The sequence below is a fragment of the Schistocerca piceifrons genome, chromosome 5 (genome assembly GCF_021461385.2).
Source record: "Schistocerca piceifrons isolate TAMUIC-IGC-003096 chromosome 5, iqSchPice1.1, whole genome shotgun sequence".
Lineage (NCBI taxonomy): Eukaryota > Metazoa > Arthropoda > Insecta > Orthoptera > Acrididae > Schistocerca > Schistocerca piceifrons.
Genome location: NC_060142.1, coordinates 515176746 through 515196061, shown reverse-complemented (window position 1 = coordinate 515196061; position 19316 = coordinate 515176746). Strand labels below are relative to the sequence as shown.

General features: G+C 44.5%; 1 protein-coding gene across 1 annotated transcript in view; it reads right to left on the bottom strand.

Annotated features, from left to right (window-relative positions):
• LOC124799116 overlaps positions 1–19316 on the bottom strand; it is a 217736-nt gene that overhangs the window by 16060 nt on the left and 182360 nt on the right. The window contains exons 8-9 of the mRNA XM_047262654.1: positions 13673–13960; positions 2439–2673 (exon numbers count right to left, since the gene is read on the bottom strand). Coding sequence (XP_047118610.1) covers positions 2439–2673; positions 13673–13960 — 523 coding nt within the window. The remainder of the gene's footprint in view (positions 1–2438; positions 2674–13672; positions 13961–19316) is intronic.

Here is a 19316-nt window from a genome sequence, read left to right as displayed (position 1 = left end):
TATTTTCCTTTTTAATTTAATATTTTATAAATTTTCAATTTCCTTCAGTAATAACTGAAAATTTTTAAATTACAAGTCTTGAAGTAAATGTTAACAACAGTTTTATACAACCGTCTGTACGTGTGTGAAAATATGACATACATAGGATTCCAGGTGGCAGATGTCGAAATTGTACACAATAATAAACAGTAAGTAATTAACCGAAATAGAGTGATAAAGCGAAGTGAAAAATCCACGGAAAACTAAAGAAACACTATAGCTTACTATCCAAGAAGAAAATGTAATATAGTAATGAATGAGATACGAAGATTGTTTCGAAGTTGCACTACTGTCCATTAAAATTGCTACACCACGAAGATGACGTGCTATAGACGCGAAATTTAAACGACAAGAAGAAGATGCTGTGATATGCAAATGATAAGCTTTTCGGAGCATTCACACAAGGTTGGAGCCGGTGGCTACACCTACAACGTGCTGACATGAGGAAAGTTTCCAAACGATTTCTCATACACAAACAGCAGTTGACCGGCGTTGCCTGGTGAAACGTTGGTGTGATGACTCGTGTAAGGAGGAGAAATTCGTACAATCACGTTCCCGACTTTGATAAAGGTCGGATTGTAGCCTATCGCGATTGCGGTTTGTCGTATCACGACATTGCTGATCGCGTTGATCGAGATTCAATGTCTGTTAGCAGAATATGGAATCGGTGGGTTCAAGAGGGTAATACGGAACGCCGTGCTGGATCCCAACGACCTCGTATCACTAGCAGTCGAGATGACAGGCATCTTATCCGCATGGCTGTAACGGATCGTGCAGCCACGTCTCGATCGCTGTTGAGATGGGGACGTTTGGAAGACAACAACCATCTGCACGAACAGTTCGACGACGTTTGCAGCAGCATGGACTATCAGCTCGGAGACCATGGCTGCGGTTACCCTTGACGCTGCATCGCAGACAGGAGCGCCTGCGATGGTGTACTCAGCGACGAACTTGGGAGCACGAATGGCAAAACGTCATTTTTTCCGATGAATCCAGGTTCTGTTTACAGCATCATGATGGTCGCATCCGTGTTTGGCGACATCACGGTGAACGCACATTGGAAGCGTGTATTCGTCATCGCCATACTGGCGTATCACCCAGCGTGATGGTATGGTGTGCCATTGGTTACGCGTCTCGGTCACCTCTTGTTCGCGTTGATGGCACTTGGAACAGTGGACATTACATTTCAGATGTGTTACGAAACGTGGCTCTACCCTTCATTCGATTCCTCCGAAACCCTACATTTCAGCAGGATAAGGCACGACTGCATGTTGCAGGTCCTGTACGGGCCTTTCTGGATACGGAAAATGTTCAGCTGCTGCCCTGGCCAGCACATTCTCCAGATCTCTCACCAACTGAAAACGTCTAGTCAATGGTGGCCGAGCAACTGGCTCGTCACAATACACCAGTCACTACTCTTGATGAACTGTGGTATCGTGTTGAAGCTGCATGGGCAGCTGTACCTGTACACGCCATCCAAGCTCTGTTTGACTCAATGCCCAGGCGTATCAAGGCCGTTATTATGGCCAGAGGTGGTTGTTCTGGGTACTGATTTCTCAGGATCTATGCACCCAAATTGCGTGAAAATGTAATCACATGTCAGTTGTAGTATAATATATTTGTACAATGAATACCCGTTTATCATCTGCATTTCTTCTTGGTATAGCAATTTTAAATGGCCAGTAGTGTGAATGTTAATAACAGTTCTATATAAGCTTCTGTAACTGTGTGAAAATATCATCTACATAGGATTCCAGGTGATATGTGTCGAAATTGTACACAATAATAAAAAATAAATAATTAATTAAAATAGAGTGATGAAGGGAAGCGAAAAATCCACGGAAAACTAAAGAAACACTATAGCTTACAATCCAAGAAGAAAATGTAATATTGTAATGAATGAGATGTGAAGACTGTTTCGAAGTTAAATAAACAGTAAGTGAAAGGAAGCTATGCAAAAGAAAAGTGAGACACATGTATACAAACTAGAGATTTTTGGGTGAAATATTGACATGATCTAAGTCAAGAATACTTCTCCTGGGTATTTCTGTCTTGTACTCCTTCATGTTCCCCACTCTCCTCCGCCACCCCTTTCGTCAAACGGCTATATTGTAAATTAACTTTCCAACAGGTAAGCACACTGCGGAGTACAATTAAGCACCACTTTCTCGAAATAGCGTAAATTGTCTCCCATACCAAAGCGTAAGTTTGAAATTCGTCTAAAGGATGCCTACACCCTTCCTCTTTCTCGGCGCAGGGAGAAGCCTTTAGCAAGGATATAGGCGATGTTACACGGTACTAGCGTGATGTCCACTGGAGATGACTAATTTTCTGCCCGAAGTGCTTATTTGTTTCTCAAAGAGTCGAGGTTGCGGTGTCACAGTGGAATATGCACTCACCCCTGCGGCGGCTGTTCTCGCGCTTGAGGCTGAAGCCGGGGGGCGGCCAGGCGGAGGCGGACTGCGCCTGCGCAGCTCCAGGCGCCAGCTGGGCGCCGCCGCCGCCGTAGGCCGCCTCCTCCTCGGGGATGCCCGACAGGCTGGGCGAGAAGCGCTTCGCCACCATCTTGTGCTTCGCTATGGCCATCACCTCGCGGATCTTCGTCAGGAACTCGATGGCGGCCGGCGGCGGAGCCTGCGAACGATACATGTAAAGGTGCATTCAAGTTCTAAGGCCTCCGATTTTTTTTCTCCGGACTGGAAAGAGATAGAAACATGCGCATTGTTTTAAAATGAGGCCGCGTTCATTGTCAATACGTCCCAGAGATGGAATTTTACCGCCAGCGGCGAGAATGAGAACTGTTTTAAATACTTAAAATGGTGACATTTTCCTCACTTGAACAGCGTGCAATCATTTGTTTTCTGAATTTGCGTGGTGTGAAACCAATTGAAATTCATCGACAGTTGAAGGAGACATGTGGTGATGGAGTTATGGATGTGTCGAAAGCGCGTTCGTGGGTGCGACAGTTTAATGAAGGCAGAACATCGTGTGACAACAAACCGAAACAACCTCTGGCTCGCACAAGCCGGTCTGACGACATGATCGAGAAAGTGGAGAGAATTGTTTTGGGGGATCGCCGAATGGCTGTTGAGCAGATCGCCTCCAGAGATGGCATTTCTGTGGGTTCTGTGCACACAATCCTGCATGACGACCTGAAAATGCGAAAAGTGTCATCCAGGTGGGTGCCACGAATGCTGACAGACGACCACATGGCTGCCCGTGTGGCATGTTGCCAAGCAATGTTGGCGCACAACGACAGCATGAATGGGACTTTCTTTTCGTCGGTTGTGGCAATGGATGAGACGTGGATGCCATTTTTCAATCCAGAAACAAAGCGCCAGTCAGCTCAATGGAAGCACACAGATTCACCGCCGCCAAAAAAATTTCGGGTAACCGCCAGTGCTGAAAAAATGATGGTGTCCATATTCTGGGACAGCGAGGGCTTAATCCTTACCTATTGCGTTCCAAAGGGCACTACGGTAACAGGTGCATCCTACGAAAATGTTTTGAAGAACAAATTCCTTCCTGCACTGCAACAAAAACGTCCGGGAAGGGCTGCGTGTGTGCTGTTTCACCAAGACAATGCACCCGCACATCGAGCTAACGTTACACAACAGTTTCTTCGTGATAACAACTTTGAAGTGATTCCTCATGCTCCCTACTCACCTGACCTGGCTCCTAGTGACATTTGGCTTTTTCCAACAATGAAAGACACTCTCCGTGGCCACACAGTCACCAGCCGTGCTGCTATTGCCTCAGCGATTTTCCAGTGGTCAAAACAGACTCCTAAAGAAGCCTTCGCCGCTGCCATGGAATCATGGCGTCAGCGTTGTGAAAAATGTGTACGTCTGCAGGCCAATTACGTCGAGAAGTAACGCCAGTTTCATCGATTTCGGGTGAGTAGTTAATTAGAAAAATTCGGAGGCCTTAGAACTTGAATGCACCTCGTACACTCATGCTCATAAATTAAGTATAGCCGCGCGGGATTAGCTGAGCGGTCTTAGGCGCTGCTGTCATGGACTGTGCGGCTAGTCCCGGCGGAGGTTCGAGTCCTCCCTCGGGCGTGTGTGTGTGTGTGTGTGTGTTTGTCCTTAGGATAATTTAGGTTAAGTAGTGTGTAAGCTTAGAGACTAATGACCTCAGCAGTGAAGTCCCATAAGATTTCACACACATTTTTAAAATTAAGGATAATGCTGATACATGGTGAAACAACGGTCTGGTGGGCGGTTTGCGGGTTTAAATCACCTCGGGGTATGACCATGCGGTGCATTTGACCTGCGGTCGTCGCACGGAGGCATTGGCAGCAGTCCACATACGCAGAGGTGTGTTGGTGCACGTTAGAGTATGGTGCAGCGAGCAAGTGAGCAGACGTTTTCAGACGTGCTAATGGTGATTGAGTGTTGAAAATGGCTCAAAGAACACATATTGATGAGGTATGAGGGGTAGAAGACTAGGGCGACTGGGGGCTGGTCAAACACAGCTGGTCGTAGCACAGGCCCTCCATGTGCCACAAAGTGTGATCTCAAGATTATGGCAACGATTCCAGCAGACAGGAAACGTGTACAACACCACAAGAAGACTGATACCTCACCATCAGTGCCCGCAGGCGGCCACAGAGTACTGCGGGTAGCCTCGCTCGGGACCTTACCGCAGCCACTGGAACAGTTGTCTCTAGAGACAGTCTACAGACGACTGAACAGACATGGTTTATTCGCCCGGAGACCTGCAAGGTGCATTCCACTGACACCTTCTCACAGGAGAGCCTGTAAAGCCTGGTGTCAAGTACACAGTACATGGTCATTGGAACAGTGGTCCCAGGTTGTCTTCACGGATGAGTCCACATATAGTCTCAACTGTGATTCTCGCTGGGTTTTCATCTGGCGTGAACCAGATAGCAGATACCAACCCCTTAATGTCCTTGAGAGGGACCTGTATGGAGGTCGTGGTTTGCTGGTACGGGGTGGGATTATGATTGGTGCACGTACACCCCTGCATGTCTTTGACAGAGAAACTGTAACAGGTCAGGTGTATCGGAACGTCATTTTGCACCAGTACGTCTGCCTTTTCAGGGGTGCAGTGGGTCCCACCTTCCTCCTGATGGATGATAACGCACGGCCCCACCGAGCTGCCATCGTGGATGAGTACTTTGAAACAGAAGATGTCAGGCGTATAGAGTGGCCTGCCTGTTCTCCATACCTGAACCACATCAAGCAACTCTGGGATGCTCTCGGTCGACGTACCGTTGCACGTCTTCAAACCGCTACGACACTTCAGGAGCTCCGATAAGCACTGGTACAAGAATGGGAGGCTATACCACCTGATCCAGAGTATTCCAACCCGTTGTGCGGCATGTGTACTTGTGCATGATGATCACATCCCATACTGATATCGGGGTACATGCGCAGGAAACAGTGGTGTTTTGTAGCACATATGTTTCGGGACGGGTTTCTCAACTTATCACCAATAACATGGATTTACAGATCTGTGTCGTGTGCGTTCCCTATGCGCCTATGCTATTAGCGCCAGTTTTGTGTAGTGCCACGTTGTGTGGCACCACATTCTGCAATTATCTTTAATTTATGAGCATGTGTGTATATTACAGAAGGTAACTGAAAGAAACACGCAATGAGATGAACAGAAACAACACGTTTATTCGAACACAGTAATTACACCGAAGTCACAGCGTTTTATGATGCCCCCTGGACATTACAAAAGGCGGGACAGGGCTCTTGATGGGGTGTGTGATCCCCACGGACATCAGTGCATGCTCTGCTACATGCTCCAGTGCCGGCTTCAGTGTTGGTAAATGTTTTTGTGGAAGGGCGATCCATTCTTCCACCAGTGCGGTTGACAACTTGTGTACTGTCGTTGGTGCACGAACAGGTGCTGTAATAAGTTCCTCAACGCATCCCACGCATGCTTCATGGGATACAAGTCCGGGGAATGGTCATTCTTATCCATTCGCCCAATATCGTCTCGTTCCAACAGCTCCTGCACCTGCCCTATTTGATGAGGCAGAGCATTGTCACCCATAAAATTGAAGTCAGGCTGAATGCACTCCTGAAAAGATACGCATGGGCAAGAAGTGCAGTCTCACAGTCATGTTGTCTGACGATTGTTCCGTGTGCAAAGACTTGGAGATCAATATGCGAATTATGCCTCTCCACACCATAATACACGAACAAGCAAAAGATCATGTCTCTTCGCCTCATCACATGCCGGACGTGCCTTCATATGGCGAGTGGTGTAAACACATAATGTACCAGGAACACTGTCGAACAAAATCATTTTGCCGGTCTAGGTGTTATGGTATATGGAGGCTTAATGTTGCATGGCCGTGCTAACGTCCAAAACTTTGAATACAACCAACAATACTGTGGCACTGTACTCCTTAGCCATGTGCGTATTTTCAGAGGCGCATTTGGACCTGACTTCATTTTTATGGATGACAATGTGCGACCGCATCGGAATTCTGCAGGTGCGGGAGCTCTTGGAACGAGAGAATATTCGGCAAATGGACAGGCCTGCCCGTTACGTCGACATAAATTCCACCGAGCACTTATGGGATGAGTTGTCGAAAAGTATTTGAAGCAAGTCCACAGGCACAAACGACCATCCAACATTTGTCAACGGCACTGGTAGAGGAATGGAACGCCCAACCACACAGAACTCCTTGCCGACCTTGTGGGCAGCATGGCAGCAGTTGCACAGAGTACACTGCTGTCCGTGGTGAGCCGGCCGGTGTGGACGAGCGGTTCTAGGCGTTGAACCATTTGTCCGTGGTGATCACAGTCCTCATCAACAACCAGGTTCCATCTTTTATAATGTCTGATCATCATGAAATGGGTGAATCCAGTGTAGTTAATGTCTTTGAATGAAAATTTCATTTCTATCCGTCTCATTGCGTTTTTCTTTCAGTTGCCTATTATACTATACTATACTGTAGCAGTACACATCCCATTAAGAACCATGTTCTGCCTTTTCTATTGTCAGGGGACGACCATGAATCGCGGTGACTTCACTATGATTACTGGCTTTGAATATAAGTTTCATTCCTATCTGCCTCATTGCGCATTTCTTTCATGTACCTTCTGTATTATAATGCAGCATTTTCTTCTGTTCATGGTAAAACTTTCATCGAGCTGTGTTACCTAGCAGTGACAGAACATGCGAAAGTTACTTTCATATGTATGTTCTCCACACCAGTGTACACAAATTTTTAGCGGTTGAAGGCATCGTGATTTAATTGTGATGTACACAGTCAATGTAAATAATCCATGCGATTCTCGGGTTTGAGTATGAATGAGATGTTTGTGATTGGCTATGACTTTTAATGTTACATAGCATGTATCAGGTGGCTGGCTTAGTGGATGATGTCTGAAGGTCACAAATAAATAAGAATACAAAAAATATTGTCTCGCGTTTTTTCCGGGGTAGTGGAGTTAATGGGCCACGTTTCAGACAAAATATCAATTCAGCGGTAGAAGAGCAACAAGAAAAACGCAACCAGGTTATATACAATATTGTAATAACAACTAGTCCTAGCCAAAAAAGTAATATTTAAAGAACTAAATCAAGCAGGCGAATAAATGATGTCTACCATATCTGCCTCTAGAAGAGAAAAGTGTTGAAATCTAGTCGACACAGTTAGACATGAAACATAGCGATCATGGAGCATAGAAACTCTTGAAAGATCTTAGCGACGACCGTACCAGACTCTTCGTTGAAACGTTAAATGTAACCTCTGAACAAACAGCTCACATATACATTCCCTGTAAACTGACTCGTTCCACGTTATTTCGATAAAAGAATCGCTCAAATGATCTATTGGACATGTAACAAACTGACTCACTAATTAACTCATCATCTGGTACTAAATGACAAAACCAAAAGACGATATGAGAGCATAAAGCTACACAGAAAAGCTGACGAAAATGACTTTATTGTTTGTCTCTCACTTTATCGGGATGAGCACGCATGCGCTGCATGAAGAATAACCAAGCTCCAGGCCTAAAAGACCTGACTTGAACAAATAAAGAGATTCGGTCCGGGTAGTAAAACGTAGATTCTAAATCTAATTAACAACTGGGTCTCTAAGCCGCAGGTACCCAAAATCTGTCATAAAGTTTAAGTGGTGGCCTCTCTGAAACGTCAGAAAGATCCGACAGACACCAAATTTTCGAACAGTCTCTCTTCTCTGTCATCTATACAAACCGCTGGAAAGAACGATCTTGAAGAGTGTGTAGGAAAATGTAGACTAGACTCATATTAAACGCCATGCAGGATTTCTTCCGTGAAAAATCATGTTGTCGCCAGATCCTCAAATTAACTCGGCGTAAACAGAACGGATACAAGAGAGGCAAGATTACAGGTATGGCATTCGTGGAACTAACATCGGCATGTGACACAGTAAATCATAACAAACTCGTAAGGAAAATTTGTATGATCACCAAGAATTACCGATTAAAGCATTTCATCCAAGGCCTACTACAAAACATGCGGTTCTTTGTCACGCTGAACAACAAGAAGGGCTGTTGGAGAATCCAGAAAACGGTTTGCCTCAAGGTAGAGTGCTGGCACCGTTGCTATACAATATCTACACCAATGACCAACCTGTCGGAAAAAACACAAGATTTTCCTTTATCCCAACGACTCAGTAGTGGCAGTCTAAGGAAGAAAGCTCGAGGTGGTAAAAATTAAACTGAACGCAGCCCTTGAAGACGTAGTAGAATACTATGACAATAATCACCTAAAGGCTAACCCATCCAAAACTAAGGTCTGTTCGTTTCACTTGGGGATCAGAGAAGTCAGGGAGAAACTGGAAGTACCTTGGAGGGGAAATTAACAATAATATTTGGGCACCGCTACATACCTCAGAGTAAAACTCGACCGTCAACTTATTTTCAAAGACCATTGCGAGAAATGAAGGTCAAAGACTGCAGCCGAAATAAAACTATACGTACGTCACTAACAGCACATGGGAGAGTGGGGGCTCAGCCATATGTTTCACGTAAGTCTTCTCTAACTCTATGTTTCTTCACGGCAGAAAATGCTTCACCAGACTAGGAAAACCCCGCACGCACCAGACATGTTGACACCGCTCTTAAAGAGATAGGCATTATTAGTGACTGCATACGACCAACTTCGGTCGACAACATCTACCATCCGATATGCAAGGCAGCCCCGGGTATCAGACAAAGAGCAGCGACAGAGGTTGAAAAGAAAACAGGAAAACGATACAAGGAATCCCAAGTTTAGAGCGAGGCATCACGTCCTAGACTGAAGTTGAGAAAGAGCCTGTTTTGAACAGCTGAAGCAATTACATCGCCGAATAGAACTGTGGCGTAACAAGGCAACTGGAAGTAGCAGACAAAACCTAAAGGAACAGCCAGCTGCTGGTTTCCAACTACGCTACCACACATGGAAGACTGAACAGACTGCGAACTGGAGCGTCGAGGTAGAAACAAAATTTAAGGCGGTGGTGCGTTACTGGAGATACAACTTGCGAATGGAGGGAACTTCAAAATGCTGGACACATCTTGGTGTGCCCGGCGTTTTCCTGCAACCTGCACGCTGTATGACATGGTTTGAGAAAATGATCCAGGAATCAAGACTGCCAAACTCTGGGCCACGAAATCAATCTGTCACGCACAAAGTGTTACGTATTGATTGTAGATTTGTTTTGTATTTGTAAATACCTCTAATGTACTGTCCTGAATGTGAAAGAATAATAGGATGACAGTTCGTGAAGAGTAAGTGCAATTTCAATCGGGACAATGGCTACAGGCTTCCATCTTAGTGGCTACCCTGCCATCAAGAAAGTAAACACTCAGGCACTGCGAACGAGTAACATAAACACTGACCAGGAAAGAATCTAGGCGGCACAACAACAAAAATGTTTTGGTTTCCATCTCTCTTTCAATATCCACTTTCAGTGTTCACGCAAAGACGATGATCCACCAAAAATAACTTGAAGGTTTCTATCGAGTAACTCAAATCACCGAAAAACCGCGGGAAAATAGCTTTTTATAACTGAAACAATCACTATCCTTCGACATCGTTCAGCCTTCCAGTGAAATTCTCAAGAAGTATCGAAGATTTCAGTAGAGGGTTTGAAACGTCAAGCACTGAAGAAGCTTGGAGAAGAATATGACGCGGTCTAGTGACTCAGAAGATTCTACCATCAAATTCCATGCTCTTCACTGGTTTTCGAGTCATACTGCAGGCAGTGACGGTGGTATGCAGTACGAAGTTTTTGCTTCAAATAAAACTTGAATATCTTATGTTTGAAAATTTGAGCTACAGAACAAGGACAACTCCTTTTTGGAAGAAAATGGCCAGTTAAAAACAAAAAAGCTTATACGACCTCAGATTATGTACCACGAGAAATATTTTAAATATCCCCCGCTCCCTTTGCGAACGACTGTGGACTCGAAAGTAGGAGGATTAGACGACCATGAGGAAGATGGTGCGACCAGCTTTCAATAGCCTTGTATCGAAATAGGCAAAGACGTCTAACCCGAAAATGTACATGATGACGACCACAACGCTGATGATGTTGATGAAAGCTATTTTATTCCTGGGAAACTTGGATGCCTTGTTGTGCTATCAATCAGATAGGGGAAAGCAAATCATTATTTGTGGGGGCTTCAATGCTGACTCACTTAAAGCGTGTAATAGGAAGAATGACCTGGAAGTCTTACTCGGTTCTTTCAATTTGACATCTGTCATTAATTTTCCTACTCGGGCAGTAAAGGACAGCAGCACATTGATAGATAACACTTTTATAGACCAAGATAGGTTAAAAACCATAAATTCTTGTCATGTTGAGAATGGCCTTTCTGATCATGATGCTCAGCTAGTTACAGTATATGACATAGCTCCATTCAGTAATTCAAAACTACTCTCCAAAGTTGTGCGTTCAATTAATGACTCAACAATTAGAAATGTTACAGAAAATCTTCAGCAGTTACACTGGGATGAGGTGTACAAGGAACCTGATGCTAATTTAAAATATAACTTATTTCATGATACACTTGTAAGAGAATTTGAAAACTGTTTTCCCAAGAAAGTAGTTAAATCTAATTATAAGAATCCATGCAAAAATCCTTGGCTTACTAAAGGAATAAAAATATATTGTAACCACAAAAGGGAACTGTGTCTAACAACAAGGAAGAGTAATGACCCAGAAACAGCCAAATATTATAAAAACTACTGTGCTACATTAAGAAAGGTTATTAAAAAGTCCAGAAGCATGTGCATCATGTCTGAGACTAATACCTCTGATAACAAAATCAAAACAATTTGGAATATTATTACAAGAGAGACAGAGCAACCAAGAGTACAGGATGACGGCATCACCATCAAAGCGAATGGAAACTTGATAAACAACGAGCCGGAAGTCGAAAACATTTTGAATAATCATTTCTTAAATGTTGTAGAGAAAATAGGATGTAAATGTTTATTAGAAGAAGCAAGGCAGTTAATAGAAGAGGCCTAACCAACACCATTTGATGCAATTCAAATTCCACCCACCTTTTCTTCTGAAAATAGGAAGGTAATAAACTCTCTCAAGAATAAAAGCTCATGTGGAATTTATGGCATTTCCAGCAGGATAATAAAAGCTTGTATCCAAGAAATAAGTGGGATTCTTAGCCACATATGTAATAGCTCTCTGAAGCAGGGTATTTTTGCAGATAGACTGAAGTATGCCATTGTTAAACCACTGCATGAAAAAGGGGATACGTCTGATGTCAAGGTTTACCACCCAATCTCTCTTCCGACTGCCATATCCAAAATTCTTGGCTCTGAGCACTATGGGACTTAACTTCTGAGGTCATCAGTCCCCTAGAACTTAGAACTACTTAAACCTAACTAACCTAAGGACATCACACACATCCATGCCCGAGGCAGGATTCGAGCCTGCGACCGTAGCGGTAGAGCGGTTCCAGACTGTAGCGCCTAGAACCGCTCGGCCACTCCGGCCGGTCTCCAATATTATTGAAAAAGTAATGTATTGTAGAGTAGCTTCACAGCTTTGTAAAAATAAAGTTTTAACAAAATGTCAGTTTGGTATCCAGAAGGGTTTTTCAACGGAAAATGCTATATATACTTTCACTAATGAAATATTAAATGCTCTGAGTAACCGGAAGTCACCCGTTGGGATTTTTTGAGACCTATCAAAGGCTTTTGATTGTGTAAATCATCGAATACTTCTAGATAAGCTCACGTACTGTGGTATGAATGGGACAGTGCTGGTTTAAATCATACCTAACTGGGAGAGTGCAGGAAGTTGAAATAACCAGTTCACGTAATAAGCAAAAAAACTGGTGATTTCTCAAACTGGGGAGCAATCAAGTATGGTGTGCCGCAAGGTTCGATCTTGGGTCCTCTGCTGTTCTTAATATATATTAATGACTTGCCATTCTATATTCACAAAGATGCAAAGCTGGTGCTTTTTGTCGATAATACAAGTATAGCTATCACACCCAACAGACAAGAATTAACTGGTGAAATTGTAAATGACGTTTTTCAGAAAATCATTACGTGGTTCTCTGCAAACGGGCTCGCATTAACTTTGACGAAACACAGTATATACAGTTCCACACAGTAAATGGAATGACACCATTAATAAATACAGACTTCGATCAGAAATCGGTAGCTAAGGCAGAATATTCAAAATTTCTAAGTGTGTGCATTGATGAGGGGTTGAACTGGAAAAAACACACTCAGGATGTTCTGAAACGTTTGAGTTCAGCTACTTACGCTATTAGGGTCATTGCAAATTTTGGCGATATTCGTCTCAGTAAATTAGCTTACCATACCTATTTTCATTCTCTGCTTTCGTATGGCACCATATTCTGGGGTAACTCATCATTGAGTAAAAGAGTGTTTATTGCGCAAAAGCGTGTAATGAGAATAATTGCTGGAGCTCGTCCAAGATCATCCTGCAGACACTTATTTAAAGAGCTAGAGATCTTCATTGTAGCCTCACAATATATATATATATATATATATATATATATATATATATATATATATATATATATATATATATATATATTCACTTATGAAATTTGTTATTAACAACCCGAACGAATTCAAAAGTAATGGCAGTGTACATGGCTACAACACTAGGAGAAAGGATGATCTCCACTACTCAAGGTTAAATCTAACTTTGGCTCAGAAGGGGTAAATTATGCTGCCACAAAAGTCTTTGGTCACTTACCAAATAGCATCAAAAGTCTGACAGATAGCCATATAGCATTTCAAAGGAAATTAAAAGAATTTCTTAATGGCAATCCTTCTACTCATTAGATGAATTTTTGGATATAGTAAGTGGGTAATTTCCCCAACCCCCACAAAAAATATTGAATATATTAAGTGTCATGTAATATTTTGTGTAATGTAACATCTTGTATAGACACATTTTATTAACCTGGCACGTTCCACATCATTACGAAGTGCCGTACTCATGCTCTATGGAACAAGTACTAACCTAATCTTTAACACCACTTTTATGTTAAATAACTGTAGGCAGAATATCAGTTACATCACATGTGTCAGCCCGTCCCCAATTGGGGGAACGAATATAGAATAAAGAGAAACCAAAACTGCATAAGAGGAGACTGACCGCGAGGAGCTCCGGCTCGAAGTAAGCGGGGTTGAAGTAGAGCTTCCGCCGGCCCGAGGCGATGCCGCGCAGAGACCCCGGGGCGCAGAGCGCGAGGTGGTCGTCGGCGTCGGCGTAGCCGCCGCGGCCGTCGCCCTCGGTGGTCTCCACGATGGACACGTCGCCCTGCGGCAGCCGCTCCATCGAACCCGCGCCCTCCTGCGTCAGCGCCGGCTCGCACAGGTAGAGCTCCGCGCCGCACTGGTGCCGGCAAGAGTGGACCAGAGCCGACGTCACCGTGACCTGCACCTGCGACAACCAGACCACTCAACAAACGACCGCTTGCCCACTTGCCGACTCCGAGAGGCGATGTTTGTTCCACGGCTGACACCTCACGAAAATTGATTTTGTGAGACCCACAAAGCAATGCTAACTAGTAAATATAGCGCTGTTATGCAACGATCAGTGACTTGAGTTCTTCCGTCACTGCTTGGTAGAGCAAAAAATTGGGAAACGAAAGCCCGTCCATTGCTTTCATTGTCAGAAAGAACTGCAAAAAAAAACAGGTTATTAGGTGAACCTTCCTAGCAGATTAAAACTGTGTGCCGGACCGAGACTCGAACTCGGGACCTTTGCCTTTCGCGGGCAAGTGCTCTACCATCTGAGCTACCCAACCACGACTCCCGCCCCGTCCTCACAGCTTTACTTCCGCCAGTACCTCGTCTCCTACTTTTCAAACTTCACAGAAGCTCTCCTGCGATTCATGAAGTTTGGAAAGTAGGAGACGAGGTATTGGCGGAAGTAAAGCTGCGACGACTGGGCGGGAGTCGTGATTGGGTAGCTCAGATGGTAGAGCACTTGCCCGCGAAAGGCAAAGGTCCCGAGTTCGAGTCTCGGTCCGGCACACAGTTTTAATCTGCCAGGAAGTTTCATATCAGCGCACACTCCGCTTCAGAGTGAAAATCTCATTCAGGTAATTAGGTGTTTAATTTGGAATGCATTCTTAGCGATGCGTCCAGCAGCAGGAAAGTTGCCGATAGATAAATCACTTGGCTAAGACCCCACTGTCACCTGAAAGAAAAGAAAACTAGTATCACAGGTAGGGATTCAAAGAGCCAATTTAAGGCGTCAAAAAATCAGAAAAGCAGCCACGAGGTCGTATGCGACATCAACAGTGACACTGTAGTGATAGCTTTGCGCCATTTTTTGCAGCCATTTTTGCAGCGATGACGTTATTTATCTAGACATATGAAGTTAATGTATGTATGTAATCGTGATTAGTAACTACAAAATAATTTGCACGTGCATGCAGTATTTACAATGAACAAGAGATGGAAGGATTACGAGTGCCACCTGCAGGAACTGTTACTAGTCATTAGCATATATAGACCTGTAACATTTAAATAGAGTACATCATAAAAGTTTCATTTCTACAAAATGTATATGTTTTGGCCCATCGTAGTTACGTTTTAAAATTACATATCTTGACACAATTAATAACATTCGATCACACATTACACAGAATTTATTATATGGTTATATGATAGTGGAACAAACACTGGTAGCAGTTACTTCTGTAAAATACCTGGGCGTATGCGTGCGGAACGAATTGAAGTGGAATGACAATATAAAATTAATTGTTGGTAAGGCAGGTGCCAAGCTGAGATTCATTGGGAGAGTCCTTAGAAAATGTAGTCCATCATCAAAGGAGGTGGCTTACAAAACACTCGTTCGACCTATACTTGAGTAGTGCTCATCAGTGTGGGATCCGTACCAGGTCGTGTTGACAGAGGAGATAAAGAAGATCCAAAGAAGAGCGGCGCGTTTCGTCACAGGGTTATTTGGTAGGCGTGATAGCGTTACGGAGATGTTTAGCAAACTCATGTGGCAGACTCTGCAAGAGAGGCGCTCTGGATCGCGGTGTAGCTTGCTGTCTAGGTTTGGAGAAGGTGTGTTTCTGGATGATGTCTCGAATATATTGCTTCCCCCTACTTATACCTCTCGAGGAGATCACGAATGTAAAATTAGAGAAATTCGAGCGCACACGGAGGCTTTCCACGAACCACACGCGACTGGAACAGGAAAGGGAGGTAATGACAGTGGCTCGTAAAGTGCCCTCCGCCACACACCGTTGGGTGGATGGCGTAGTATAAATGTAGATGAAAACAAAGCAAAAAGATTATGTAGTTCCAGTCTAGCCTCAGTAGGCCAGATTTGAGAATGAACCGGTCAGTTATAAACTAGTAGCCAAAATATACGTACTACAGCTGTGACATACGAGGGTTATTCGGAAAGTAAGAAACGATCGGTCAAGAAATGGAAACCACAGTGAAAAAATCCGATGAAGTTTTGCACAGGTGTGTTGGGTAGTGTCCCTAGTATGCCTGTTGATAGCCTTACGTCGTTAGTTTTAGTTCTGAGCACACAGGGAGCACATAAAGATACCTAGAACAATAGTGTCTCCCGCCAAGTACGAAGGCCTGGTGAGAAATTTCGCTTGAAGCTATGCACCCAACATTACATAACTGTTGTGCGTTTTCTTCTCCAAGACAATTCTCAGCCGCATTCTGCAGGGGCAATGAAGATGCTCCTGCAGCGTTTTCAATTGGAAATGTTTGATTACCCACAATACAGCCCGTAATTGTCTCCCTCTGAGTTTCATCTCTGCTCACATGAACCGCTGACTATGGTCGCATTCCTGGATGTCTGTTTTTACCCTGAGTCAGATACAACACTGGCAGGTGTACTTTTATGGGAGTGAGTCACGGCGTATAATTACCAAGTGCTGTTTGGTTATGTCCAAGCATTTCAAGTGGTGGCACATACGGTGCCTGACAAAAAGTATCCGGATATGCCTATGTAATGCGGAACTGACCACTAAATGGCACTAGAGACAGATCCGTAGCATAACAGGTGATGCATCGGGCTGGACGTCGAACGTGGGTCAGTCATTGGATGTCACCCGAGTATCAGATCCATCAGTGACATTTCAACCCTTCTAGACCTGCCAAATCGATAGTAGGAGATGTGACTGTGAAGCAGAAAGGCGAATGCAACACCACAGCTAAAAAACGCGACCTTATATACTGACGGAGAGGGAGCGTCGAGCATTGCACGAAATTAGTAGAAGGAATCACTCGTGACTTCCAATGTGTTACCAGCAGTCGGGCTAACACGATGACTGCGCAGGAAGCTTAGAAGATTGGAGTACAGTGGTCGAGTATGTCGTCATAAGCCACACATTTCTCTAGTCAGTGCTAGGCGACGCTTGAGGTGGTCTAAAGAGAAACTGCATCTGTAAACGAGTGATCTGGAGTGAGTAATCACGCCGTACCCTTTGGAAATCCAACGGAAGGATTACGTTTAGGCGACGGCCTAGAGAACGTTAGCTTCCGTAATGCATAGTGCCAACAGTGAAGTACGGAGGAGGTGCTGTTACGATATCGGGGAGTGCTTCGTGATACTTTGTGCAATTTTTATTGCTCTTAAAAATGGCGAATTTAGATGGGTATGAGCGCATTTTACAACATTGTGTGCAGCAGATGAGCAGTCTGGAAAGAAAGGATGATCAATTGTACCAGCATGACTACGCACTCTCTCACTTAGCAGCAACTGTGAGACAATGGTTTGCGGACAATAACATTCCTGAAAAGGACTGAACTGCCCAGAGTGCCGACCTGAATCCAATGGAACACCTTTGGTATGAGTGAGAACGTTGGCTTCGAATCTTTCCCCAGCGTCTAACATCACTACCTTCTCTAGATCCGGCTCTTCGGGAAGAATGATCTACCGTTCCTCCGCCGTCATACAGCGTCCTGAGTAAACCTGAAGCAGTCAAGGCGAAGTGTGGAGACACTCCATATTAGTGCTCACTAATAGGTGTTCGCGATCAGAGTGCGTAGTTTCCCACGGGCTGTACAAACCTGTCTCCACACCCGCTGCACTTTTCTGCATTCGTTGGACATCTGTCGCCATGTCCATTTGATACGGAGTTAAGATGCTGGAAAAATACTTCAGACTCGATCGCACGTGCGTCTTATTTGTGATTTCCTTTACACACGCATTACAATTTCCCAGAACCCTTCCAACAAATTAAATCTTCCATTCGTCTTCCCTAAAAGGTATGTCAGGTGATCGTCGCATTTCGTATCGCTCCCTGTCATGAACAAGAGGAGGAGATTAGTGTTTAACGTCCCGTCGACAACGAGATCATTAGAAACGGAGCACAAGCTCGGATTAGGGAAGAATTGGGAAGGAAATCGGCAGTGCCCCTTCAAAGGCACCATCCCGGCATTTGTCTGTAACGATTTAGGGAATTCACGGAAAACCTAAATCAGGATCGCCGGAGACAAGTTTGAACCGTCGTCCTCCCAAATGCGAGTCCAGTGTGCTAACCACTCTGGTACTAACAGTCAATACTTATATCATGCGACGTTGCAGGCAGTACCACACTACACTGAGCATCACTTTTTCGAAACCACGTAAATGTTTCCCATTGCAACGCACAAGTTTTAAATTTGGCTCAAAGGTGCCTACAGACTTCTTCTGTAATGGTGCAAAATTATGGCGCCCTGCAATGTCACCTTGGGGCTCGACAATGCTTCAGACAGAAAGGTGTCGACACAAGGGAAAGAAAAGGCCAGAGCTCACAAATTCATTTGACGTGTAAAGCGGGTTAATCATGTCCCATTGCCACAAAATTTCACCATAATTCTGCCCAACCCCGTCGTGGACGTGTTAGACGTTGGGAAGGTCGTCACAGCCCCTCTCACCCATATTTCATCCCTTCGTATGATGGCTCAGCGATGGTCATTTCCTAACTTAGGATGGTGAGGCGGGGAGTGTTAGAGGGACCGTTTGCCGTTTTATTAAAAGGAGGGTAAGCGTTGGCCGTAATATTGATGTTTTATTGATGGCGAAATCGATTTTCAATCACATAGCGATCATCTTCAGTGCTGTGGTGTACAAATTAAACTCATAGACACCGGTATCTAGTTATCAGTAACCAAAGCTGAGAAGCGATCGCAATTATTTTATTGACGCGTGTGTGAATATCGCACCCCTCCATAATCAGGCCGCACGAGGGCGTGAAACAAGAGCACTGAAAAATCATAAGAACCCTTTGCTGCTTCATATCGCTTTCAAATTTCGTTAAATGGCTTTGAACGGTCGCTAGTGACTTCACTTGCACACCAGAGCAAAAATTGCGGTAGCACTGCGCTTTGAATGACTTGAGGTCACGTTCAGAGTTGTTGGTAGCCAACGATGCCCTTTGAGGAGGTTTGAAGCGTCAGGGGGATGTCACCAGTATCAATGATTGTGAAGAACGACTTCCTGTTTCTGATCGCCCTGCGAACTGTCGTTTTCGACTGCAAAATGGGTGGGAATCAACATCCGAAAGGAAGGTGTGGTTTCACTGACGCCCTTTGTGCCACCCCCTGTGGCCTTTTCGTGTCGATTGTGAGCGGCGCTGACACGTTTTCCTCGCCCACTGCGTGATTTTAGTGTTGGGCGACGCGCTTCCATAGCAGAGCAGTCAAAGGAAAGGCTGAGTGTTACACGTTCACGGTGGTGGGAGGCAGAACTGTGGTGGAGTTTCGTGCCAGTGGGACATCATTAATCCACAGTACACATCACATGAGCTTCTGAGCTCTGGTCTTTCTTT